Source organism: Pelophylax lessonae (assembly GCF_965119305.1).
Source record: "Pelophylax lessonae genome assembly, chromosome: 6".
Lineage (NCBI taxonomy): Eukaryota > Metazoa > Chordata > Amphibia > Anura > Ranidae > Pelophylax > Pelophylax lessonae.
The window spans coordinates 72,764,535-72,791,235 of record NC_138773.1 but is presented as its reverse complement, the minus strand read 5'-3'; the positions used below and the strand labels follow the sequence as shown (position 1 = coordinate 72,791,235).

General features: G+C 45.3%; 1 protein-coding gene across 1 annotated transcript in view; it reads right to left on the bottom strand.

Moving 5' to 3' along the window:
* Positions 1–26,341, bottom strand: part of RAB40C (RAB40C, member RAS oncogene family) — a 65,038-nt gene extending 38,697 nt beyond the window's left edge. The window contains exons 1-2 of the mRNA XM_082261374.1: positions 26,144–26,341; positions 3,898–4,204 (exon numbers count right to left, since the gene is read on the bottom strand). Of these exons, the coding sequence (XP_082117500.1) occupies positions 3,898–4,039 (142 nt within the window). The 5' untranslated portion in view covers positions 4,040–4,204; positions 26,144–26,341. The remainder of the gene's footprint in view (positions 1–3,897; positions 4,205–26,143) is intronic.
* Between the last annotated feature and the right edge of the window lie 360 nt (positions 26,342–26,701).

Genomic DNA, 26,701 nt, shown 5'->3' with positions numbered 1-26,701 from the left:
GCAAATGCACGAGCCCTGACTATACTAGAGATATTTTTAACAAAAATAAAAAGTTTCGGTCGGAACTCGGCTTTAATTCTCTTACTAAAGTTCCACTTTAAAGGTGAAACTAAACCCTTCTATATTTTACAGCCAAGAAATCTGCAATCTTAGCCTGCGATTGATCTGCAGTTGCCATACTGCTGCACATGCGATCAGTTATAAAAAAAAAAAAATCCATTTGATTGATTGGTTGACAGTGGAAAGCACAAGCAACTGACAGTTACAATTCATGGCATGCCTTGAACTACATTGGAAAACCATTAAATCTATGGGTTTAGTTCAGCTTTAAAAGTTCCAGATTACATGCAGAAGCTCAACTTTTACAGGAAAAGATGAAATTTGAATATAAAGGCAGCTGCTGACATCTCTGTGCATAGATATTATCACATGAAATTTATATTAAAAAGGCAACCTTCGCTTTCTAAAATGCCAAGCTGGCAATGTGTGTATATGAAAAGGACAATAAGCAGGATCTTACAATGGAGTCATTTAGAAAAGGATAATAAAAGGCCGTTTATAAGCCGACATCTTTTACATTTTAATTATACGAATATTTGTTTTAGAACAGAAGGTGGATAGGTGCATGTGGCAAGTACAGGTTAATTATAGAATTGCATCAGATTAGCTGCCACCAACACTTCTGCTTTTCCATTTCTGAGGTTTTTATTTGTAATAAATATTTTGGTGCAAAGCAACCTACAGCAATCAATGAGGATAAATCTATGGACTTGTGCAGATTACTGCTTTATCTTAGCAGTGTGCTATTAATTACATTTCACCGTAACGAACAAAAGATTTTCTTTTGCAGCAAACAGGACTGGATATAAAATTATAGCCGTCTCTCTGTGGCCAGCTAGCACTGTCACTAGCACACCATTGGGTGTGATCGAGGCCAGCCAATGACGGCCTTACAATCTCATGACTGTATTAGAACAACTCTGGTCTGACTCATATCCCATAGGGAGTCCCAAGCAATTACAGAAACAAAAAGGGAGGAGAGGAATGTCAGTTTTTGGGATGAGCGCAGTACACAGTTAGTAATTAAATTTACTCCAACCAATTTACCCCAACAGGGAAGACAAATCCTTCCTGATCCCCTAAAGCAGGCATGTCAAACTCTGATAAAACATGGTGCCAAATGGAGAGGACTAAATCCTCAATGGGGATGCCTTAGAGCTACTGTGGCCAGACCTACTTATCTCCCACAAAAAGTACTGGGGAACTATAGGATGTATTATTGTGGGTTGCATTTTTTACTCTAATGTTAAATTCCAGACAAAAGGTGCTAGAAAATAATTTCCAGACATTTTAATTGTAAAATGATGCAAAAAGGGGAACTTGCAGAAGATCACCTAAGAGCGACTTTTTGTAAAACCACTGAGGGCCACAGAAGAAGAAGCAACTGGGGGGCCACAGGCACCGATCAAACACAAGTTTGACATACCTGCCTTAAGGCGATTGGATATCTTCTAGATCAGGGCTTGACAAATCCCAGGCACCAGATCGCCATGGTGACATGATAATGCTCCACACATCCCGTGTGAACCCCCCCCCCCCCGCTATGTATACCAGGCTCTGATTGCCCATCTGCGAGCCCAGGACCGGTATAGAGGATGCCACTGGGTGAAGAGGAGGGAGGAGTGGACACATCTGCTCCCTTCTTGTTGCGGACCCAGAAGGGACATGTGATGTCCCTTCTGGGTCCCCAGTGACCGTTTCCATGACCAAAGAAAGAATGTAATGCAGTGCAATGTGGAGACATGCAGGGTTTTTAAAAAAAAAAATCTTCACATTGGGTAAAAAAGTATGGAAGACACTGGTAAGCATAATAGCTAGGAATCCAATGACCACCTCTCTAACCAGGTGTCCCTAAAGGTGAACTCCCCCTTTAAGACAGACACAGCCAAGAAACTAGGAGAAAGCCCTGTAGAACATCCCCTTTCTAGAGGCACTAGGAGGCAGACCAGGAGGACAGGGACTTTACTTCTGCAAATGCTGCTCTCCCTCTTCCTTTCTCTAGGACTAGGTCTCTTCCCATCCTCTTGCTGTCTCCTCTCCAACCCCCATCCATCGTCGTGCGACGTCCCCATTTCCCCCTTACATTTAATCTGCCAGTGAGGAGAGGAGGTGCAGCACAGCGGGAGGTTGAACAATCCAGCACTGAGATCCACACACCCGCATAGCCATTGACACTGCACAGCTCACACTGAGATCAGTCTGCTCACACTGCTCAGGATGAACTGATGGAGACTTCCGTAGAGCACAAGGAGACGAAAATTGCACAAATTGGAAAGCTGCTGCTCTCCTGTCAGGGCCACTCTCGGTGAACGCTACACCGAGACACCCGGAGTGGCTATCACAGTCCTCAGGATCACTCATTACCTCCTGCTCTCCAGCTACATCGGGCAGGACAGGAAGCCGGGCTCACAGAGGTCATACTGTCAGGTCCCATGGCTTTACAGGAAATATAGGGACAGCACCTGTGTACTGCTCTGCCTGTATGCAGCTCACCAGACTACTTTTCCACCATCATCCTCGGCCGCCAATAGCAGCGGGGCTCGAAGTGTAAACACAGATTGGACTGTTGGTCATGTAGCCCTACCCACACTCACCCTCAGCTTTTTTCCATTCGCCAAATGCGAGCAGGGTGAGTGAAAATTTTGAGGGCCGATTTAGTAAAACTGGAGAGTGCAAAATCGGGGTCAGCTCTGCATAGAAACCAATTAGCTTCCAGGTTTTTTGGAACAAGCTAAAGATAGAAGCAGATTGGCTACCAGGCACTGCTGCACCAAATTTTGCATGGCCCAGTTTTGTAAATCATCCCCCATATATTTTTAAGGCATTGCGCCGACCTCGACAGGAATGATTGCTAGCAGGTAGGATGACCATGAGATACTTATTGACCAGCTGTATCTGGAGTGCTGTTATCTGACACTGAGATCACTGCACCCTTGAGATTCACAACACTAATTAGTGTCTGCATTGGGGGGGGGGGGGGGGTCATATAGCAAAAGTAAGAAAGACCCGCCAAGTGTTACATTTTAAAGTAGAACTATAGGTTTAAAAAAAAAAAAACGTATCTTTTTTTTCTACCATCTGTGGAAATTTCCCTTCACTTCCTGTCCCATAACCAAAAAAAGGGAATTGAGATGAAATACCTGCAAATTAAGGAAATTCCTGTGGGAGCCCCAGGTCACCAGAACTAACGTCCCCATTGGAAGATTTCCTCTCTATTATTTTTCTGGGGACATCCCAAAAATTTTCTTTTACTTTTTAGGATAATGGTAAACAGGACAAAAAGAGAATGAATCTCTCTAACCAGGGGCACAGTCAGCAAATAAAAACTGACAAGTGTTCTAATCCCTGCACTCCAGCCAAAAAAAAAAAAAACTGGTGTTCTTAAGTTATACTTTAAGCTTCCATATGTGAACACAGAAAAGAGTAGATAAAAGACCAAGCTTTCTGACATTCTGCATGTGTATGGAAAGTAAAGACCTTGCTTGTCCATTTTTAACGAGCTTGCTTATGATTCAGTTAGGATCTTCTCATGTATGCAGTCATTGTGGAACCTTTTACTTTGTCCACCGTATGGGCACAGAGGCCTGGCAGGCTGTGCTGAACAAAAGGGATTGCACAAGCTTAGCTCAGTTAGCTGTACACATGTAAAGCCAAAAATTTCTAAATTCAAGCACGAGTCGCCTCAGATGGCCCAATACATCCTTTATTCAGATGGACCGCCTTTTTTTGGCAGGATGACAAATAAATGGGACATTCACTGAACAGTGCCATGGGGGATTACCAGGTGCTTGGAATGGAGAAGACAAAAACATAGCTTTCAGTACAACAGCTGCTCACCATTACTATAGGAGTATGGAGATTCTGATGCTCCATCTTGCAGACTCTCCAGGATTTCCCCCTTCCCGACATCACTGTCCCCCACCAGCAGGAATTTCAGGAGGTAATCGTAACTCTTCACAGGGCTGCCCTGAGTGCCCATCCTCCTTTTCAGGAGGTAAACGGCATGTCAGGCCCCTGCAGGTGCTTCTTTAAGCCAGATGCTGCTTGTTAGCGATGCCCAGGGTGGTAGCAAGACCGCAGATGGGATGCTTCTCTTCTACTGCCTCATTTAAATATTCCTGGGAGACAGGGTGGAGAGACGATCCTGCAAGATAAAACAAGACCACAACTTTCACTGAAAAGAAACACGCTGCCAATTTACACTTCAAAACAGTACAGCAAGCCGTACACACCCACATATCTCAATATCCTGCATATTCCCATCTAGAATAATCAAATGCATCCCATCTATACTAGTCTGCATCACAATATAAGCATCCATCCATTAAAATTCAGCCATTTACAAAGTGACCTTCCCTCGCAGTTTGACCGTTGAAAATATTTAGTTATGAGCAAGCGGCAGGAAGTGTCAAAATTACTATCCAGCTTAAGCAAGTAAGAGGGAGCATCAAAAGTAAATCCGCCTTTTCCAAGCACAAGGGAGCAGTGAAACTGATGCAAGGATTACGAGACCAATAATAATGAGTAGTTTGTTGTGGCTGTATCAGTATCCCCATGTACTATCCTTTCTACAAGCATGTGCTTAAAGCAGTACTAAACCCAAAAGCAAACATCGCAGCTCACAAATTCTTAGATATATTTACTGTATTCTAGAGCTGCACCTTTCTGGATAAAATGAAAATCACAATTTTTTTGCTTAGAATAAAGATCACAATTCTCTCAGCATAACATCTTCCACATTATACAAAATAATTTGACTAACTTTACGGTTTCGTTTTTTTTTTTGTAATTTATTAAAGTGTATTTTATCCCAAAAAACTGCGTTTGAAAGACAGCTGCGCAAATACAGTGTGACAAAATATTGCAACGACCGCCATTTTATTCTTTAGGGTCTCTGCTAAAATATTATTATATATATATATATATATATATATATATATATATATATAAATAAAAACGTTTGGGGGATGCCAAGTAATTTTCGATAAAAGCTTAGTCTTTAAGATGTTAAAAGACAAGTATAGGTTTGGGCCTTTTTTTTTAGATGAATACTTACCTAGTTGGATGCTGCATCTGTCCCCCGGACGGAGCCTCTACACCAGGGGTCTCCAAACTGCGGCCCGGGGGCCAGATGTGGCCCTTTGCTTGCCTTTATCTGGCCCTAAGGGCACTATTTCTCCAACTGGTATGATGCACCATCCCTCCCACTGACACCAACAAGGGGGCATTATTTCCTCCACCAATACCAATGATGGGATACTATTCCTCCTACCAATAGGGGCACTACTCCTCCTCCTACTGACCACCAGGCGTGAGGCCATATTTATTCTCACTGATGCTGGGCCTGGGACATTTTCTGCCCCCACTGGCCAAAATCCGGCCCTCTTAAAGTCTGAAGGAGAATAAACTGGACCTTCGTTTGAAAAGTTTGGAGACCCCTGCTCTACACCAATGATGGTGAACCTTGGCACCCCAGATGTTTTGGAACTACATTTCCCATGATGCTCATGCACTCTGCAGTGTAGCTAAGCATCATGGGAAATGTAGTTCCATAACATTTGGGGTGCCAAGGTTCGCCATCACTGCCCTACACTGAGAACAGAGTGATCGAACACCAGCGGTCACTCGGTTCTGACAGCTCCCCGAGCAGAGAGCTGCTAACTGTCAGTCAGCAGCTCTCTGCTCCCTCCACTCTCATTGGAGCGCTGAGCTGTGAAGGGGTGGGAGCGGCTGTCTCAGGCTCCCAGCAGCTCACTGAGAGGCTGAACCCAGTGTCAGTCCAGGCAACTGGCGGATCCAGACTCCATTGTCATGATGATGCTGTACCTGGACCGACATCTGTGATGTCAGCAGAGAGCGGACTTTAGTCCACTCTCTGCATACGGGTCACAGGAGTGTAAAACGTATGGCACTCCTGTGATCCATTAGAGAAGTACAGCCAAGCAAGCTTTGGCTTTACTTCTCCTTTAAACTGACCTCATTTACAGATCAAAGTTCATCCCTTTGATCGAAAAGAAACAAATGATACATTGTTTATAGTGATCTCTCAGCGCTGAGCAAGGTTGATAAAACTTTTTTTTGACAGCTATGAGTGAGCAGAGAATGGCTCTGCACTGTATGAATCATGTCAATGCTGGATTAGGATGGTGAGGGGGTTGAATCGAGATTACAATTTATTAACAAATAATTGTGCAGCTCTACTGTATTTGTTTCTTTTTTTGGCTTTCTTCTATTTTCATCTGGTGATCCAGCCAGTAATTCTATTACTTTTCAAAAGCATAAGCTCTCCAGCAGAATGTAGCAGTAATAAAGGATGAGACAAACCACATAACAGTGGCAGGGGTGATTAAAGGATCGGTTCACACCTATGCATTTTTTGGTCCTTTTTTGCAGAAACGCACTAAAGTTCATCTAACATGGTTTCCAATAGGACACATTCACATCTATGCTTTTTTTTCAGCCGGTGTGTATTTCAAAAGGGTCAAGGACTTTTTTCAACACAAAAATTTGCTTTTTTTTTTGTTCAACAGACTTCAAATGGAGAAGATGCAGAAAAGCATGTAGTGCTTTTTTGCAGTGATTTGAGATTTTTTAATCTGCCCAACAACAAATTGGCCAAAAAAAAAAAAACAAGCAAAAAATCGCACAGCAAAAGGAACTGCAGAAACCGATCCAAAGCAAACTGCATAGGTGGGAACCAAGCCTAAAATAATCAGCTTTTGTTTATTCATGCAAAACCTTATCCCAAAAGGAGAAAAAAAAAAGTTTGCTGTAACCGAAGTGTGGGATGGAGCCTGGCTTCAATTTGTTAGTATATTTAAATCTGCCAATACATTTAAGGGCTCTTTCACACGGGCGTTCCGATCAGATCCGCCTGTCAGTTTTTTAGGCGGATGTGATCGGATGCCCATTCAGCCCTATGGAGCAGCGGATGTCAGCGGAGACATGTCCACTGACACCCGCATCCGATCCTGTCCGTGAAATCCGGACGGATGGAAACACTATTTTCCATCCGTCCTGGGGATCGGATGAGAGCGGACAGGCGGTCCGCTCTCATCCGATCCCCCATAGAGAGCAGCAGGGGTTGCAACACCTCCCTCTCCTCACTGCAAGCGGAGACGGAGCTGTCATCCGTCGGCTCAGCGGGGATGGGCGGATCGATCCCCGCTGAGCAGCACGTATCCGCCTACGGAGGCGGACCGTGTGAAAGAGCCCCAACACTGCCTTCCCCCCCCTGAACTGACAATGCTGTTGTCACCCCTGTGCTCCTTCATCCAGAGTGGGGGGCACTCTAACACAGGAGGTGCATTACTGGCCAGATCCCCAGAGGTAAAAAATAGCCAAGAAAAGACGACTGATGACGCCACTACATCTAATGATTGGTAAACTGCAATAGATTACATTTTTGGTTTTGGGATTAATACCAATTTAAAATAAAAATGATTGGGAAAAAAAGTTTGAGAATTAGATGATGTAATAAAACCAATCATGGAATTTGAGGGTGGTGAACTCTCCATTTAAAGATACATTAGTTTATTTATTGCCAGCTGATGCCACATCAAGGATAAAATGATCACATGGAGAAGAATGGGAGATTCAAAGACATAAAAGATAACAAAACAGGTCTGGGCAAATCCCAGGAGTCAAAGAAAAAAAGAGACCTCACTAAATCCAAGCCTCACTTTTCGGAACCTTTTTTATTCCCATCATTTAAAGCCTGTGTGCGCAACTCCCGACAAAAAGCCTGCTGACAATCAAATTGCATTAACTGGCTTCGAAATTCGACATCAATCTGCCCACTGCTGGTGTTAAAACACTTTTCATCCTCTGAAACCACCGTCACATGTTAGAAAATATAAAATGTCATTTCTGTCATCTCTGCGGCATAAACATGTATGGCTGGATGGGAACCGGGCACCATTTGATTCATGGTACGTCAGTTCATCCATTCTGGATGGCTGACAATTATTGATGGGACAATCAAAGATCTATACAGCTGCATATAAACATTAAATGCCTCATATTTACCCCACTGATTATATACAACTATCCACACACACAGACCCCCCATGTACGGTACGGATATCACACAATTAGTCACATACATACAATCCCCAATTTGCAGGATGCCTCGTCCATCCACGCTGTCCTCATCTTCTGGTCATATAGTACAGCGCAGCATAAAAGCCTATTCTTCCCACCCAGTATTAGCATACTGATGAAGGGAGAGGTATAGCCAGCTTCATCCAATCACAGCACGGCTTGGGTTTTCAGCCCCTCCCTGGACAGGGGGTGGATTATAGAGCTATTTGCATAAAGAGCAAAACACAGGCAGATGGCTCTGCATCTTAACCATTGCAGGCCTGAAAAACAACTGCACTGGGGTTTAGACTGAAGCCTTCCTGGTAATGAGAGAGTTAATGAGTAAGATGAGGGGAATGCATTATAATTTCACCATATAGTAACCTGGAGGCCATTGAAAGCCCACAAGATGAGAATCAGGGGATAGTGACTCATCCTGTAGTGTATGCAGAGATGGGGGTCTCCGCAGGCCTCCTGCTGACATCACTCCATCCAGCTGCCACACAGGACAAAGCAGGAATAGGAAATTCTACTGACAAAGAGCTGGGTGCTTCATGTCAGATCTAAGGAAGTCAGAGACATTACACAGCAAGGGATTGATGTATTGGATTTGTTTATATAGTACTGACCTATTCAAGAGTACTTCAAGGTAGACACATCAACATCTCCTAACCAAGACCAATAAGCAATCTTCTCTTTCCGCAGGGCGATACAGGAACCAGAGATGAGAAATCCATCCCCGGCCTCCGTTACACAATCGTTTGGCCAACAGCAACAAATCGCATTCAAATGGCTGCTCTGGGCTAACACAGGCTGGTATTTACAGACACTTTGTCAAGTAAGGTCCATTGTTTATGGACTGTACCAATCAATATACATCTAAACTATATGTTCAAAAGTTTTGTAACACCTGCCTTTACACGCACATGAACTTTAAAGAGGTTGTAACCCCCCCCCCCCCCCAAAAAAAAAAAAAAAACCCTGTAAGACAAAAGGCATAATGAGCTAGTGTGCATCACATACTTGCTCATTATGAACTACTTACCTTAGAACAAAGCCCCCGCAGTGCCACCCACTCAGTAGAGACAAAGCTGACATGTTCTGCCACCCTGCTTCGCGTCTTCCGGCTATCCGATTGGCCGGAGGCGCGATGGCATCACTCCTGCGCATGCGCACGGGAGCCACCGTTCACGGCACATGGCTATGAAGGAACGGCACGGGTGGCCGTTTCTTCAGAGCGCATGCACCGATGACGTCATCGGCTGCATGAAAAGTAATTATCTTAACCACTTGCCGACCAGTCACGTTGACTGTACTGCGGCAAAGTGGCTCGTTCCCGTCCAACGGCGTAGACCTACGTCGCTGGACTCCTCCCCTTGTGGGCGGCACACGCGCGCCGCCGGAGGCTTGCTCCCGCTGTATTCAGTCACAGCGGGAGTCGGGCCAGGGGAGGAGCGGCGGCGATCACCGCTGCTCTTCCCCGATCGTCGGGAAATAGAGTCTGGAGATCCGCCCACTTTGTTTATACAGGCAGGGTTAGATTGCAGGCATAGCTGAACCTGCGATCTGTCCCTGTGTCACTCAGTCACCTCCCCCCACACGTCAGTAAGCACCAGGCATACATTAACCCCTCCCTCTCCAATAAAATTAACCCCTTCCCTGCCAGTGTCATTTTTACAGTAACAGTGCATATTTATAGCACTGATTACTGTAGTAATGTCACTGGTACCCCCAAAAGTGTCAAAAATGTCAGTCAAGGGTCCGATCTGTCCGCCGCAGTCCCACAAAAAAAAAAAAAAAAAAAAAACAACACCAAAAATGACAGAAATCTTTTCCTTAGTTAGTAAACACAATAACTTTTGCGCAAACCAATAAAAATACACTTATTGTGATTTTTTTACTAAACATATGTAGAAGAAAACAAATTGGCCAAAAAGTTAGAAAAAAATGCTTTTTACTTTTTTTTGGGGGGGGGGGGGGGAGAAATTTCGTATAAAAAAAAAAAAGTGAAAAATATTGTTTTTTTCAAAATTTACGCTCTTTTGTTTATAGCGCAAAAAGTAAAAAAATCGCACAGGTGATCAAATACCACCAAAAGAAAGCTCTGTTTGTGGGAAAAAAAGGACGTAAATTTGGTTTGGGTACGGCGTCGCACGACCGCGCAATTGTCAGTTAAAGTCGCACAGTGCCGAATCCCAAAAAGTGGCCCAGACATAAGACAGCAAAATCCTCCAGTAGTAAAGTGGTTAAACGGTACATGTTTAGGAGATATTTACAGTACCTATAGACAAGTCTTATTAAAGGCTTACCTATAGGTACAAGTTATAAGAGGGTTTACAACCTCTTTAAAGCGGAGCTCTAGACGGTTTTGTGGTTTTTAAAAGTCAGCAGCTACAAAAAGTGTAGCTGCTGACTTTCAATAAACACACACTCACCTGTCCCACGGTCCAACAAGCGGGAGCCACGGTTCTCTCCCTCTTCTCCCTGCGGTGCCGGCATCCTAAGTGTGGGCACCCAGCTTTGACAGCTTGCGGCTTCACAGCCGGGTGTGCACTGAGCATACGCAAAGTCGCTCTGCCTTAGTGGCCGGGGTATTTTCTGGAACCTGTGACCCAGAAGATTGTGGGGAGGGAGGGGGGTGGGGGCGAAGAGAACTTCCTAGGCGGCCCGAGCGATAGTGGGAGCGGGTACTTGTCAAAATTAGGTACCCCCCCACCCCCAAAAAAAAGGACATGCCAAATGTGGCATGTCAGGGGGTCTGGAGAACTTAAAGGGGAAGTTCCACTTTTGGGTGGAACTCCACTTTAAAGAGGGAGTAAACGTCTGTACATAATTTGTACCTATAGGTAAGCCTATAATAAGGCTTACCTATAGGTACTGTAAATGTCTCCTACACCGTACACCGTTTAGGAGATATTTACATTACATGCAGCCAATGAAGTCACCTGTACCGTTTCTTCAGATACCTGTGCCCGTGAATGACAGTTTCCCTGTGTGCGCGCGGGAGTGACATCATCGTGGCTCCAGTCTGTCACACAGCTGGAGTACGCAGACCCGGAAGGAAGACCGGGTGAAGATTGACACTGCTTGCAGCGATCGCATCGCTGAAGGGCTTAGTTTTCAGGCATTTTTCACATAATGTGCTAGTGTGCAATGCATACTAGCACATTATGTCTTTACCTTGCAGATCTTGTTTGACCATTCTTCCAGAAATGCATTTTGAAGTCAGGCAATGATGTTGGAGAGAAGACCTGGCTCTGCTTTATTTCATCCAAAAGGTGTTCTATCGGGTAGAGGTCAGGACTCTGTGCAGGCCAATCAAGTTCCTCCACCCCAAACTCGCTCATCCATGTCTTTATGGACCTTCCTTTGTGCACTGGTGTGCAGTCATGTTAGAACAGGAAGAGGTCACCCCCAAACTGTTCCCACAAAGCTGGGAGCATGAAATTGTTCAGAATGTCTTGGTATGCTGACGCCTTAAGAGATTCCCTTCACTGGAACTAAGGGGCCAAGCCCAACTCCTGAAAAACAACCCACACCATAATCCCCCCTCCACCAAATGATCTGCTCTAGCTAGTAATACATGCAATAACTATGGACCCATGTGATCCGATTCCAGTTCGGCAAAAAAAAAAAAAAAGCGCCTGCACCTTTTTCCGTGCGGATGCAGTGCGATCCGATCCATACAAAATGATGGCCTCAAATTAAACCGTAGAATCGCATGTGATTTGCAGAGGAATGCAATGTGATAGAGTGAACCGGGGTCAAACCTAGAAGCTGATTGGTTACTATGAGCTGCACCAGATTCTGTGTGCATCAGTTTTAGCAAACCTCCCTCTGTCACCTAATCTAGTAATAGAATCAAAGATGCCCCGCTCAACTGCCCATGTTTCCCCCCGCTCAACTGCCCATGTTTCCCCCCGCTCAACTGCCAATGTTTCCCCCGCTCAACTGCCCATGTTTCCCCCGCTCAACTGCCCATGTTTTCCCCCGCTCAACTGCCCATGTTTCCTGCCACCAACCACAAGTGTTATGAAGGCCTTAAAGCAGAACTAAAGTCCCTATAATTACCTTCCCACCAATGGTCCAAAGTCTGCAAGGGGGTCCCCTAACAGTGCCAGCATCTCTTCCTTGGCTCCTTCTGGGTGCTTCGGCCATCTTCATTGGCAGCTGAAAGAATGACGCATGCACAAGAGTTGGTCTACCAACACATAAGGCCCATGCCAACGTTGTAAATTTAGTTGCGCAGGCACAGCCCAGTTTACATGCCACAGAGGACAGTGAGCAGGTTTATTTTTTATTGCAGAAGAGGCATTACATAAACAGCTTGTCTGCGTGCAAGTTCTTTTTTTTGTTTGCTTCCTTTAGTTCTGCTTTGTAAATGAAAAATAGAAGCGGATGGTTGCTGTGCACAGCTGCTCCAGTTTCCATCTGCTTTGATGAATGCCCCTCGATAAATTATATATACTTCTACCCCAGCAGCTCTTGTAAAAATAACAATTTACATTCAATCTTTTTTTATTAAAACTTAATATGATAATTCCAACAATTTGTGTAGTGAAAATACAAATGTTATAAAATAGTACTACAGATAGAGTAAATCAAATAACACATCAGGACCAGAAGCTTTCACTAAAAGCTCCGGCATTGCCTGGAGGCCATTGGCATACGTCAATAAAAATATAAAGTGTTGCAGTACTTTGTAACATAATAAAAAAAAAAAACACAGAGGAGTAGGAAAAGCCCAAAAGGTTAAGAAAAAAAGAGAAAAGAAGAGAAGTTTTGGGCTGAGACATTCACCACTAGAGCCCCTTAGTACTGGTCAGGTGGCACTCCTTATATATTGGGCCCAAGGATCCCATATTTTCTAAAACCGTTTGACCTCCTTAAAAGGTGCTAACAAATTTTTCACGCATCTCATAGATTTTCTTGTTTTGTTTGCTCAAGGGACACCAATATCAATTTAATGATCCACCCAAAAACCAAGACTTCAGTTAATTTGTAGATCATGCTAGAGGAGCTTCTATTGGTGGGAACTCCACCTCTGCTAGAAATTTTATGAAATCCTTCACCGTTTCTGATAGATTCTTCTTTTTCTGAAAAGGAAAATGTAACAGAGGGAACAAGCCGAAGTCTTGTGTTGACTGGCCTTTGTACACATATTGACATCAGAACAGATTCTCTCCCTATAGACAATGCAGCTTGCTATTGATATCCGCTTGAATGGCATTGAATTCATTGCAGGTGCAGTTGACTTCCCTCCACTCTTTCAAGCTGCTTTTTATTCCCATAAGGCCCCTTTCACACCAACGATCCGCCTGTGAGTTTTTTTTAGGCGGACCTGATCGGATCCTCCATGTATCCCTATGGGGCAGCGGATGTCAGCGGTGACATGTCCGCTGACACTCTCTGCCATCCGCATCAGATCCTGTCCGTGAAATTCGGACAGATGGAAACCCTATTTTCCATCCGTCCAGGGGACCGCATGTTCGTTCTCATCCGATTCCCCCATAGAGAGCAGTGGGGCTCTGACACCTCCCTCTCCGCACACAGAGCGGAGACAGAGCTGTCATCCGCCTGCTCAGCGGGGATCAGCGGATCAATCCCCGCTGAGCAGAGAACGGTCCGCACCGGACAGCGGAGCGTGTGAAAGGAGCATTAAGCCTCGTACACACGCACTGATTGTTGGCTGTGAATTTTCGGCCAATGTTCCAATCGGCCGATTATCCGACTGCAACTTTTCGGCCGAAAAGTCAACCGACTGCGACTTTTCGGCCGAACAAAATCTGGTGTGCAGGCTATAAAATTTGTTGGCCGTCAACATAACGGCCGATTGTTCGTCAGTCAGTACAGATTTTGGCAGACAAAAATGTGATGAGCAAGACTGGGCATGCTCAGAGATGAAAAAACACACGGAAAGTAAACCAGCACATGATATCACTTCTGAAGTTGGTTGTTGTTGGCCGACAAAATTCGTGTGCAGTCTAGGCACATTCCAACCAACACTACAACACTGGACAAAAGACGGCCGATCGGACGGCCAACAATCGGTGCGTGTGTACGAGGCATTAGTCCACTGACACGCTCAAAGCTCATCGAACAGGCCCAAATAGGGTGGGAAAATCGAATACTCCCAGGTGGAAGGGAAAAGAGTTGCGAATTATAGCAGAAATCTCTACTGTTGGGTCCAAGAAAAAAAAAAATCTAAGGCTGACCCATTCCTTCAGGCTCCATCTATACCCAACTTACTTTTTGGTAGACTGATCTTTTTGAGAAAGTCATGGAAGATTTGGGCTGCCATTGCTTACCTCTACCTGAACATGCTCGTTACCTGGCGGTTATGCCAACCCATTGGCTACAGCACTTTGAGTCGACCCAGAAACAAGTATGTAGATCAGGAAAGTTACAACAAAGTGAAAGGTCCTCATCTATATACCTGTTCCAGGTGAGTGAGTGCAAAATAATTTTCTTTCATTAGGAGAAATAAACAATATCAGGCACTAGATTTCTCTTATGAGAGTTTCCTTTAAGGCAAGTCCTGTGCCTGGCTGCATGGCTTGGTTCTGTGCTTATACCAGGGTAATGGTTATATCATGGTCACCAGTAGAGGGTGCTGCAAATGGCCACTGGCCAAAATAGGCATCCCAGCCTCCCACGATATAATCCCAGAACCTGGGGTGCTACTAACAGGACGTATCTTCAGTTATACTGGCATTTTTTTTTTTTTTTTGAGGCTGCAGGAAGAAAAAAAAAAAAAAAAAAAATGTATAATTCATAAACTGCGGTTATACTAAAATGGTAAGCATGCCTGAATTTTCCTGGCCTCTTTTCTCTCTTACTCCATTAAATTTTCATTACTCGCCTTCTATATTCCCTTATTCTCCATTGCTATTTCTGGTGCCTTTACTATAACCTGAAAGGTCACCTTACCTCATTGTTCCTCGAGCCTTTAAAACATACAAGCCATGGTCTCAATAAGACAGAAATGGCTGCATGTAAAGTGGGATAAGGAGCTCCATATCTTCGGCTATATCTGTGCTACACACTAGCAGATCTGATGCACACCAAATCACAGAGGAGTCAAATCACAGAGGAGTCAAAAAAGAAAAAAAAGGATTTACATGCCTCTGCCCCCACCAGCTCTACATAAGTATTACAGGAATTGTATAAAGTGGTTGTAAAGGCTGAGCCCCCTCTCGATCCAGCAATGCGCTGTCCTGGGACTCTCTCTCCTCATTGGCTGAGCCATCAACAAGAGCCATTGGCTCCCACTGCTGTCAAACATAGCCAGTGAGCCAATGAGGAGAGAGCGGGGGCGGGGTTGAGCCACTGCTTTATGTGTCTTATAGACGCACAGAGCAGGGCTTGGGAGCGAGCGCATACCAGTGCCCCCCAAAGCAAGCGGCTTACTTTTGAGGAACTGGTCAAGGGGGAGGAGCAAGAAGCTCCAGGTGGGGGACCTCAGAAGAGGATCTGGGCTGCTCTGTGCAAAACCACTACACACATCAGGTAAGTATAACGTTTTTTTTTCATTAAAAATACTAAAGGACTTTACAGTCACTTTATGGCAGTTCTGAAGGGAAAAGGGGTCCAACCCGGTTCTAGCAAGGTGTACCTAATAAAGTGGCCAGTGAGTGTATATTATACATTCATGGGAAGTTACTGAATCTGTAGGTGACAGACATTTCAAAGCCGATGGAGAGTTAAGCCAGCCATAGATGGATCGAAGTTTGACCAGTTCAGCAGGAACCGGACCAACTTCAATCCATGTATGGACAGCCTGCTTATATTGAAGTCGATTGCTTGATCAACTTTAGTATCCCCCCCCCCCCCGTTTGATCATTGCCAACAGTTATACCAGCCAGCAGTGATCAATGAATTTTGACAGATGGGAAACCTCCGATGTCAGAATACAATAGCTCCGCTAAAGGGATGGGGGAACCAAGAGATTTTCTGCAGAAAGTATGGCCTTCTTTACTTTTATTGCCGACAAAATGTCAAAGTGTGTGGCCAGCAAATGAAAGTTTGTATATCGCCCAACCCTGCAACCGAACTGCCAAATCTAATGCTGAGTAAACTCTCCTCTGCAACTTGTACCTATAGGTGATCCTATGATAAGGCTTACCTATAGGTACTGTAAATATCTCCTAAACATGTACCGTTTAGGAGATATTTACTTTGTATGCAGCCAGTGACGTCACTGGCGCATGCGTTCTAAAGGAACGGCCGCTCGTGCCGTTCCTTCAGAGCCCCGCGCCGTAACCGTCGGCTCCCGTGTGCATGAGCGGGAGTGACGTCATCGCGGCTACAGCCAATCAGATGGCCGGATGCCTCAAACCCAGAAGAAGGGCGACCGAACATGTCACCCATGAGAGAGGTGAGCGGTCGGCACTTCGGGGCTTCATTCTAAGGTAAGTATTTCATAATGAGCTAGTATGCGATGCACACTAGCTCATTATATGTTTGTCTTTCAGGTGTTTGTTTTTTTCTGAGGTTTACAACCTCTTTAACCACTTGCCGACCGCCACCCGACTATATACGGCGGCAGTCAGCCCCTCCCAGGCAAAGCGACGTACCGGTACGTCACTAGCCTGGGAGCGAATAGGGGGCGAGCGTGTGCCGCCGGAGGCGCGCTCAGGCCCCCGCTCCTACCCGAAGAAGCCAGCGCGTGTGATCGGCGGACCCGATGTCCGCCGGTCCCTCGCGATCGTCGGGTAGAGGGGGAGAAAGGCAGGCGGCTAATGTAAACACAGCCGCCTGTCATTCTTCCCTGTGTAAAAGCACAGATCACTCGGTCCTGCTATGTAGGACCGTTGATCTGTGCTGTTACACACACAGCCACATCCAATGACAGTAAGAATCACGCCCCTAGGGACACACTTAACCCCCCCTCCCTCTCCAATAAAGTTAACCCCTTCCCTCCCAGTGTCATTTTTACAGTAACAGTGCATATGTATAGCACTGATTACTGTAGTACCCCCAAAAGTGTCAAAAATGTCAGTCAAGGGTCCGATCTGTCCGCCGCAATGTCGCAGTCCCGCAAAAAAAAAAAAAAAAAAAAAAAAAAAAAACGCAGATTGCCGCCATTACTCGTAAAAAAAAAAAAAAAAAAACAATAAAAATAACAAAAATCTTTCCCTTAGTTAGTAAACGCAATAACTTTTGCGCAAACCAATCAAAATACGCTTTTTGCGATTTTTTTTTACCAAACGTATGTAGCAGAAAACAAATTGGCCTAATATGTTAAAAAAATTTAGATTTTTACATTTTTTGGGGGGGAATTTCATATAAAAAAAATGTGAAAAATATTGTTATTTTTCCAAAATTTTCGCTCTTTTTTTTGTTTATAGCGCATGATAAAAAAAAAACCCCCAAAAAAAACGCACAGGTGATCAAATACCACCAAAAGAACGCTCTGTTTGTGGGAAAAAACAGGACATCAAATTAATTTGGGTACAGCGTCGCACGACCGCGCAATTGTCCGTTAAAGTCACGCAGCGCCGAATCGCAAAATACCCCGTGGTCAGGAAGGGGGTAAAATCTTCCGGGGCTTAAGTGGTTAACAAACCCCACTTGTCTTCCTCAAAAGACCAACCCATCTATTTGATCACTCTTATTTTCCAAATTATTTGTCCATTAGTACTAAAAATCTTCTGCTCAGAAACTCCACCAGTGATATTTCTCTGTAACTTGTGTCCCTACACCCTTCACAAGCACAAATCAACTCGACTACCTCATTATTTATTACAGACAATCCCCTGAGGAAGTGTGACACCATCATTTGTAACTGCCACTGCATTTGGGCAGAACTGGAAAATCTGGCTTCATTACCTAAGTAACAGAGAACCTGACACCTACATTAGCATGTGATCCAACATACTGCAACCTTCCAGAAAAAGGAGATTTCAGTTTTGGGTAAAGATGCCCTTAATGTCGCATAGTACGTCCTGACAGAGCATTTGCATAGAATTACACACATTATATATAACACTATAGGGTAGGGAAAGGAAGAAACAATAGGAAAACCACAAAATATGCACATTCCTTTAAACACACCTACAGAACTGTTTAATCTCTACAGCGAGAGCTTTACAGTGTAATTGCTTCTGTGAAAACATAAAAACTGAAGCACGCCACCATCCCCAGGCTTTTCTTTTACAGTATAGCTTTGCAGGTGTAACTTCCTACTCACATGTTACAAAGTGCACCGTCACCATTAACCACTTTAGCCCGGAGGATTTGGCTGCTCATTGACCAGGCCCTATTTTGCAATTCGGCACTGATTGACTTTAACTGACAATTGCGCGGTCGTGCGACGCTGTACCCAAATGAAAGAGAGCTCTCTTTTGGTGGTATTTGATCACCTGTGCAATTTTAATTTTTTACACTAACAAAAAAAGAGCAACAATTTTGGAAAAAGTAATATTTTTCACATTTTTTATATGAAAATTCTCAAAAAAAATTATGTAAAAATCCAAATTTAACATTTTAGGCCAATTTGTTTTCTGCTCCATATTTTTGGTATAAAAAAAAAAAAAAAATACGCAATAAGTGTATTTTGATTGATTTGCGCAAAAGTTATTGCGTTTACTAACTACGGGAAAGATTTATGTCATTTTTATTGTTTTTTTTTTTTTTTTTAGCTAGTAATGGCGGTGATCTGCGATTATTTTTGCGGGACTGCAAAATTGTGGCGGCTAGATCGGACCCCTGACTGAGATTTTTGACACTTTTGGGGGTACCAGTGACATTACTACAGTAATCAGTGCTATAAATATGCACTGTTACTGTAAAAATGACACTGGCAGGGAAGGGGTTAACTTTATTGGTGATCAAGGGGTTAAATGTGTCGATAAGGGCGTGCTTCTAACTGTTAGGGGGTGTGGCTATAGCAGGATCGCATAGCCTCTGTCATTACTTCAGGGAGAATGACAGACGGCTGTGTTTACATCAATCGTCTGTCTTTCTCCCTCTCCTGTGGAAGATCGCGAGTGACCGGCGGACATCAGAGCCGCTGGTCACTCGCGCTAGGTCCCCAGGGAACGAGCGGGGGCGCGACGCCGCCTACAGGCTCGTGGGCGAGCGATGTAGGTCTACGTCGCTTTGCCCAGCAGCGGCAGATTGCCGCAGTAAATCCTCGTTAAGTGGTGGGCAAGTGGTTAAAGTAGAACTACATGCACGACTTTTTGCTTCCATTTTCTATAGAGAAAGGGAAGGTTATAACCCCTATCAGGTGTTTCTTGCCCACTGTGTCCCATTGGGGGGGGGGGGGGGATTTCCCTTCACTTCCTGTCCCATAAACAAAAACGGGAAGTGTGAGAAAATCCCCATTTGAAAATTTCCTGTTTTGGAGACAACCCAAAATCTGAGATTTTTTTTTTCACCTTCACTCTGAGTGATAACAGTAAACATGATAAGTATGAATCTCCCTAACAGAGGCACAGGCAGCATTATAAAACTGACCGGACGCCTGCCTGTACACACACATGAACTTAAATGGCATCCCAGTCTTAGTCTGTAGGGTTCAATATTGAGTTGGCCCACCCTTTGCAGCTATAACAGCTTCAACTCTTCGGGGAAGGCTGTTCACAAAGTTTAGGAGTGTCTATGGGAATGTTTGACCATTCTTCCAGAAGCACATTTGTGAGGTCAGGCACTGATGCTGGAGAGAAGGCCTGGCTCACAGTCTGCACTCTAATTCATCCCCAAGGTGTTCTATCGGGTTGAGGTCCGGACTCTGTGGGCAAGTTAAGTTCCCTTACCCCAAACTCATCCGTGTCTTTATGGGCCTTGCTTTGTGCACTGCTCCCAATAATTTGGTGGAGGGGGGGGGGGGTGTTATGGTGTGGGTTTGTTTTTCAGGGGTTGGGCTTGGCCACTAAAGCTGGATACACACTATACAACTTTTGTTGGTAGATTTCTTTTAGATTTACCTTCAACTATATAGTGCAAGGACCTTCCTGATTGCATACAAAGTGAAAGTGTTTAGGTCTGACCTCATATTATATGGTTTTGGTAAATCTAAAGGAAAAAATCTAAAGAAAATTGTATAGCGTGTATCCAGCTTAATGCCCCGTACACACATTCCGATAATCGTACGATAAAACTCGCTTTCGACCTGACCGCACGATAATCTGATGGTACACAGCTTTCGGCTGCCGATCACGACAGTTGGTCCAACAAAATCCCAAGGGACAAACAGGAAAACTTCTGTTGTACGATAGCCCTGCGAACGAAAGTCGTTTCATCAGTACAGTATGCGTCCGCTAAAAATCGATCGACAAAGACCGCGCATGATCAGAAACACTAAAATAGCACGGAAAAAGCCTGGTTGCCATTGTTTTTGTTTTGCACCATCTGATACGTAGATACACAACCAGGAAGCTTTTCCAGAATTGTATGACAAAAATCATACGGTTTGTACGCATTGTTGAATTCGATGTTAGTATCATGCAACAAAATGCGAACGATAAGTCGTCCGATTATCTGAACGTGTGTACGGGGCATAAGACATCAGCATACCAAGACATTTTGGACAATTTCATGCTCCCAACTTTGTGGGAACAATTTGACTGCACACCAGTGCACAAAGCAAGGTTCATAAAGATATGGTTGAGCGAGTTTGAGGTGGAGGAACTTAACTGTCCTGCACAGAGTCCTGACCTCAACCTGATAGAACACCTTTAGGATGAATTAGAGCGAACACTGTGAGCCAGGCCTTCTCATCCAATATCAGTGCCTGACCTCACAAATGCGCTTCTGGAAGAATGGTCAAACATTCCCATAGACACACTCCTAAACCTTGTGGACAGCCTTCTCAGAAGAGTTGAAGCTGTTATAGCTGCAAAGGGTGGGGCAACTCAATATTGAACCCTATGGACTATGACTGGGATGCCATTAAAGTTTGTGTGCATGTAAAGGCAGGCGTCCCAATACTTTGGGTAATATAATGTATGTATGTATGTATGCATGCATGTACACACACACACACACACACACACACACACACACACACACTTGTCCCTTAGGCCCACTTTAGCCAGAATTCCTCATCTCTAGACCTTCTATGGGCTTGCAATGCTGAACATCATAGCCAAAGCACTGTCTATACAATGCCAACATAGGATGGATTCCTAGACAGAGCTGGGGGGGGGGGGGGGGGTTTCTGTGCTAGGCTACTTATCCATCACTATAGGCCAGTGTAACAGCCCGGCCTGCTCCATCTTTAGCCCCAAGCAAGCCCCGCCCATACTGGTCGCATTGAGAGCGAAAGAAGTTTTATTGACAGGGAACAAAGGGAAGCCAAACAACAAAACACACACCGGCAACAACAATGACCACATCTAAACAACAGAAACCAAACCTGGACTGTTCCATGTCAATTGATTTCCATATTGACAATCGTTTTGTAAAAGCACCAGACAACAACACACCTTTGTGAGTGAGGACATCATGAGTCAGTACAATACATTCATGTGTATTACAATGCAGATTGAAGGACAGATCACCTGTGCCTGGAGTAAATGAGGTGACAAAAATGGTTTCTACATAACTGCATCATCATCACACCTGTAACACAACACACATTGTTTGCGCTCAATTTGCGTGATCTCTCTTAGTTCGCTCATCATACTTATTCAGACCGTGAGCGACCAATTCACCGTATGGCAGTTTGCTGATTTAGGCCCCTTTCACACGGAGCGTTCCGATCAGATCCGCCTGTCAGTTTTTCAGGCAGACCTGATCAGATGCTCCATGCATCCCTATGGGGCAGCAGATGTCAGTGGAGACATCTCCGCTGACACATGCTGCTATCCAATCCGATCCGTGAAAAATGGATGCATGGAAACCCTATTTTCGATCCATCTGGAGGATCGGATGGGATCAGATGAGAATGGACAGGAGGTTCTCATCCGATCTCCCCATAGAGGACAGTGGGGGATCTGACAGCTCCGTCTCTGCACACAGAGCTGTCATCCGCCTGGGAATCGGCGGATTGATTCCCTGCTGAGCAGAACGGATTCCGTCGGGCGCACCGCCTGCGTGAAAGGGGTCTTATAAGATTCTTGTTGTCCAATTTCTCCTAAGACTCTCATTGTTTGCAGGACATTTCATTTCCCATTCTTCAATAGAACATCCGTGTCCCAGCAACATTTTAACAATGTTACATACAGCGGTGATTTATTTTCACATGGCGGGATACTGATCTCATCATTCAGCACAGCTCACCTTCTCAGACAAAAAAATAAATAAATAAATAAATAAATAAATGAAAAGGTGAACCAATGCCCTTTTCACACCCACCCCTCAGTCCCCCCCACGTGGGTGATTAGTGGTCACTTCCCATGCAGAGGTTCCCCTTCTTTTAGTAAGCATTGTGGGATGGATCTGAGTGACTCGGCGCTTTTCCACTGCTGGTACTGCATGGTACGGTGTAGGAACGGTTTGGTACGGTACGGTACAGCGGCGCTTTTCCACTGCATGGAACCGAATGGTACGGCTCTCTAAACAGTACCACCTCGATTGTGGTTCCAAGAGGTACCATACCGGTACCATATCCCACAATCCTTTGCATGCAGTCACTACTAGCCACTGATTGGTCAGAGAATCGTTGTTATCCCACCCACTACTTTAGTGGAAAAGCAAACCATACCGTACCGAACCGTTCCAACACCGTACCATGCGGTACCAGCAGTGCCTGGTACCGAAGGGCCTGGTTTGGAACCTGGAGGGGACCCCCACGCAGTTTTTTTCCCTATTTTTGGCATGGAGTTCCCCCTCAAGATTCTCACAGTGCAAGTCGCGCCGCAAGTCGGATCATCCTGATCCGACTTGAGTTGCGACTTCCATTCAAATCAATAGGCACCCATAGGGAACCATTGATTTTAAATGGAAGAAAAAAAAACGTATAAAGTGGCTGAACGTAGGTTCATCACGTTCGGCTGCGTTTCAAATGCTGGGAAACACACGTTCGTTAGAGGTGGGTTCAGGCGCTTCTGAAAAAAAAACAAAAACGCCCAACTGCTCCTAAACGGCCATTTACAACGTCCCGCGTACATGAGGCCTAATGGCTGTGTGTTGAGTTATTTTGAGGGGACAGCAAACTTACACTGTTATACAAGCTGTACACTCATTGCTTTACATTGTAGCAAAGTGTCATTTCTTCAGTGTTGTCACATGAAAAGATATAATAAAATATTTACAAAAATGTGAGGGGTGTACTCACTTTTGTGAGATACTGTACATTTCATTTGGGCACAGCATTGCATGACTGCACAATTACCAGTTCAATTAGCACAGTGCTGAAAAGCAAAAAAATGTCCTGGTCATGAAAGTGGTAAAACCTTCTGGAGCTCATGTGGTTCAAGACTCGTCCAGCTTGGCCCTGTGTGCATATCTCAGAAGACTCTGGAATTGTAGCACTTCATTGTGGGCAAGGATGGAAGATTGGAGAGGGAAGGAATAGGGAACAAAACAGGAGGAAGGGGAGGGCTTACTTGTAGCAGAGGGGGGAGGATTGGAGATTTGGAAAGTTTAATCATAAGGCCCCTTTCACATAGGCGGACCGTTCAGATCCGCCTGTCAGTTTTTTGGCAATCAGATGTCAGCGGAGACATTTCCGCTGACATGCGATCCAATCCGTCAACCCTATTTTCCATCCGTCCAGCAGATTCCCCCATAGAGAACAGCGGGGACCTGACAGCTCTGTCTCCGCACACAGCGTGGCCTGCTCAGTGGGGGATCGGCGGATCCATCCCCCGCTGAGATAAACGGAGTTCGTCCGACGGACGGAGTGTGTGAAAGGGGCCTTAACCACTTCAATACCGGCCACTTTCACCCCCTTCCCGTCCAGGCCAATTTATAGCTTTTAGCGCTGTTGCATTTTGAATGACAATTGCGCGGTCGTGCAACACTGTACCTAAACCAAATTTATGTCATTTTTTCCCCAAAAATAGAGCTTTCTTTTGGTGGTATTTGATCACCGCAAGGTTTTTTCTTTTTTGTTAAACAAATAAAAAAAGACCGAAAAGTTTGAAAAAAAAAAAAAAAATTTTTTTTGTTTAGGTTATAAAATTTTGTAAATAGATACGTTTTTTCCCAGCACTGATGGGTAGCACTGATAAACAGCATTGGTGGGCACTGATAGGTGGTACTGCTGGGCGGCACTGGTGGGCAATAATGGGCACTGGTAGGCGGCACTGATAAATGGCAATGATGGGCACTGGTGGGGAGGGCACTGGCACGCAGCACTGATGGGGAGGGCACTAACGGGCTCCCTGAGCCCTGATGGACATCCCTGGGGTCATGGGTGGGCATCATTGGGGTCATGGGTGGGCATCCCTGGTGGTTTTAGTGGCACCCCCCCTAAGGGTCTGCACTGTCAGAGTGACACACCGCAGCACCGATTGCCGCCTTCATATGACGGCGTGTCAGGATAATACAACCACCTTCCCGCCGTCATTTGCCTATAGGGCGGGCGGGAAGTGGTTAAGCAGTTCACCATGTTTGAAAAAAAAAAAAAAAATTAAAAAAGTCAGCAGCTCCACCATTTTAGAGTGAAGTTCGGCTTTAACCCGCTGGCAATCGGTCTTAAAGTGGCTGTAAACCTCAGACATGAAATATGAACAAAGCACATCCCCATACAATGTGTACTTGTCTCAGTACACAGCACTAAGTGTCATTTCTCTCTGCTGCCCCATTCCTCTGCTATCAGCCAGAGTCACTTCTGACAAGTTTTACTGACAGCAAAAGAAAAAATGGTGACAGTGGATGGAGCTCCAGCACACAGCCTGTGACTGACAGCCTCAGCTGTGTTCCTAAGTGCAGAGGGGGGGGGGGGGGTGTCTCTTCCCTCCAATCACATTATAGCATGCTGCTTGGAGCCTGAGCCAGCTTTCCCGCCCCCTCCCCAGCCTTCCAGTGAGTGCCAGAGGGGCAGAGCAGAAAGCTGGTGACAGACTGCGGCTCTCTGCTGAATGAAGGCTGAGAATTGAGTGATCAGAGAATTTTGATCGCTCAGTTCTCAGTCTAACGCTGGCCATACATTACACAATATTCTTTTACAATTTTCCTTTAGATTTACCAAAACCATATAATATGAGGTCAAACCTAAACACTTTAAATTTTTATGCAATCAGGCCACCCGCCCCCCCCAGCAGCTAAAAGGGGAGCAGTACAAACCTGGCTTAACCACGTGGTTTTACTGCACCCCTCCCTGTAAACAAGCCCTGAGTGTTATATCACAGCAAACCTGAACAATCCATTCAGTCCTCATCCAATCAGTCACACCCACTACATAGCTGATGGGAGATGCAAAGGAGATTGCACTGTGTATAGCAGATACAGTCTATACAATCTGATTGTACAATCACTCTTAGATCATCCAACACCTAACACAAGGACCTGCCTGACTGTATAGAGATGGATAAGGCAGGACCTCATATTACACAGATTCAGTAGATCTGAAATTTGATTGTACAATCAGATTGTGACATGTGGGGTGACCCTACAGGAGACTCAGTAGATCTGAGGTTGCTTGTATGTGTGGGGGTGACCCTACCGGAGACTGAACAGAGTCCATACAATCTGATTGTAATGTGTATGCAGTGACCCTACAGGAAACTGTACAGAGTCTATACAATCTGATTGTACGATCTCCTTTAGGCTCACCACACATTACAATGTACCCAAACCATCAGCTTCAGATCTATGGTATCTATGTAAGAGAAGGACCTACCTTCTCCATCCCACCCACCTCCATACAAGCAGGCCTGCCCTGCCACTACATACTTATAACAGAGATCATACAATCAGATAGTAAGGTGTGTGGGCTGGCCATGCAATCTGATCGTACGATTTGCAGCAGGGAAGAATTCATGTGGCAGAGGAAGCCCCCCAGTGATCTGCAGAGGGGGGGAGGGAGGACTTCGCCTCTCCTGTACACCTGGGAGGAGAGGAGCAGAATGGCCGGATGCTGTCCGGAGGAACAGGCGGAACTCACCACTATACGTCCAGGTGGAAGGCCCAGCACTGGGGACGCAGGTTACACCAGCCCGGGACTGCCTAGGCCTCCTCCCAGCGCACACACACGTCGTTCTCCGCTTCCAGCAGCAGACGCCTCTGCTCAGCACTCAAAGCTTTACCGCGTCCAATCTCCCCCACACAGATCCTGCACACTGCGCATGCTCACAACAACAGGACCTCCGTCACACAAACAACATCCTACCCCTTCCTGAACCAGCCGCCCAATCACCGGCGAGCACCTCCCATCCACGCCCCCTCATTTTGCCTCAGACACAAGTGACAGCGCCTACTGGGGCTCCGGGCCACGCCCCCTATGGCCTCAAAGGAAAGTATTTTAAGTTACGCCCACCTCTGCGGCATTCCCTTCACTCTAGGCTTCCCCGTAGTGCGTGCTCGCTCCCGTTCGCCTCTCCGCAGATCTGTAAACACAGACAGCGAGCGAGCAGTCGTGTACTGTGCGCGTTCCCGCGTGTGCAGGCAAATGACCAAACAAGGGAATAAAATGATGTATTAAAGAAAATGAAGCGTTGTCGTT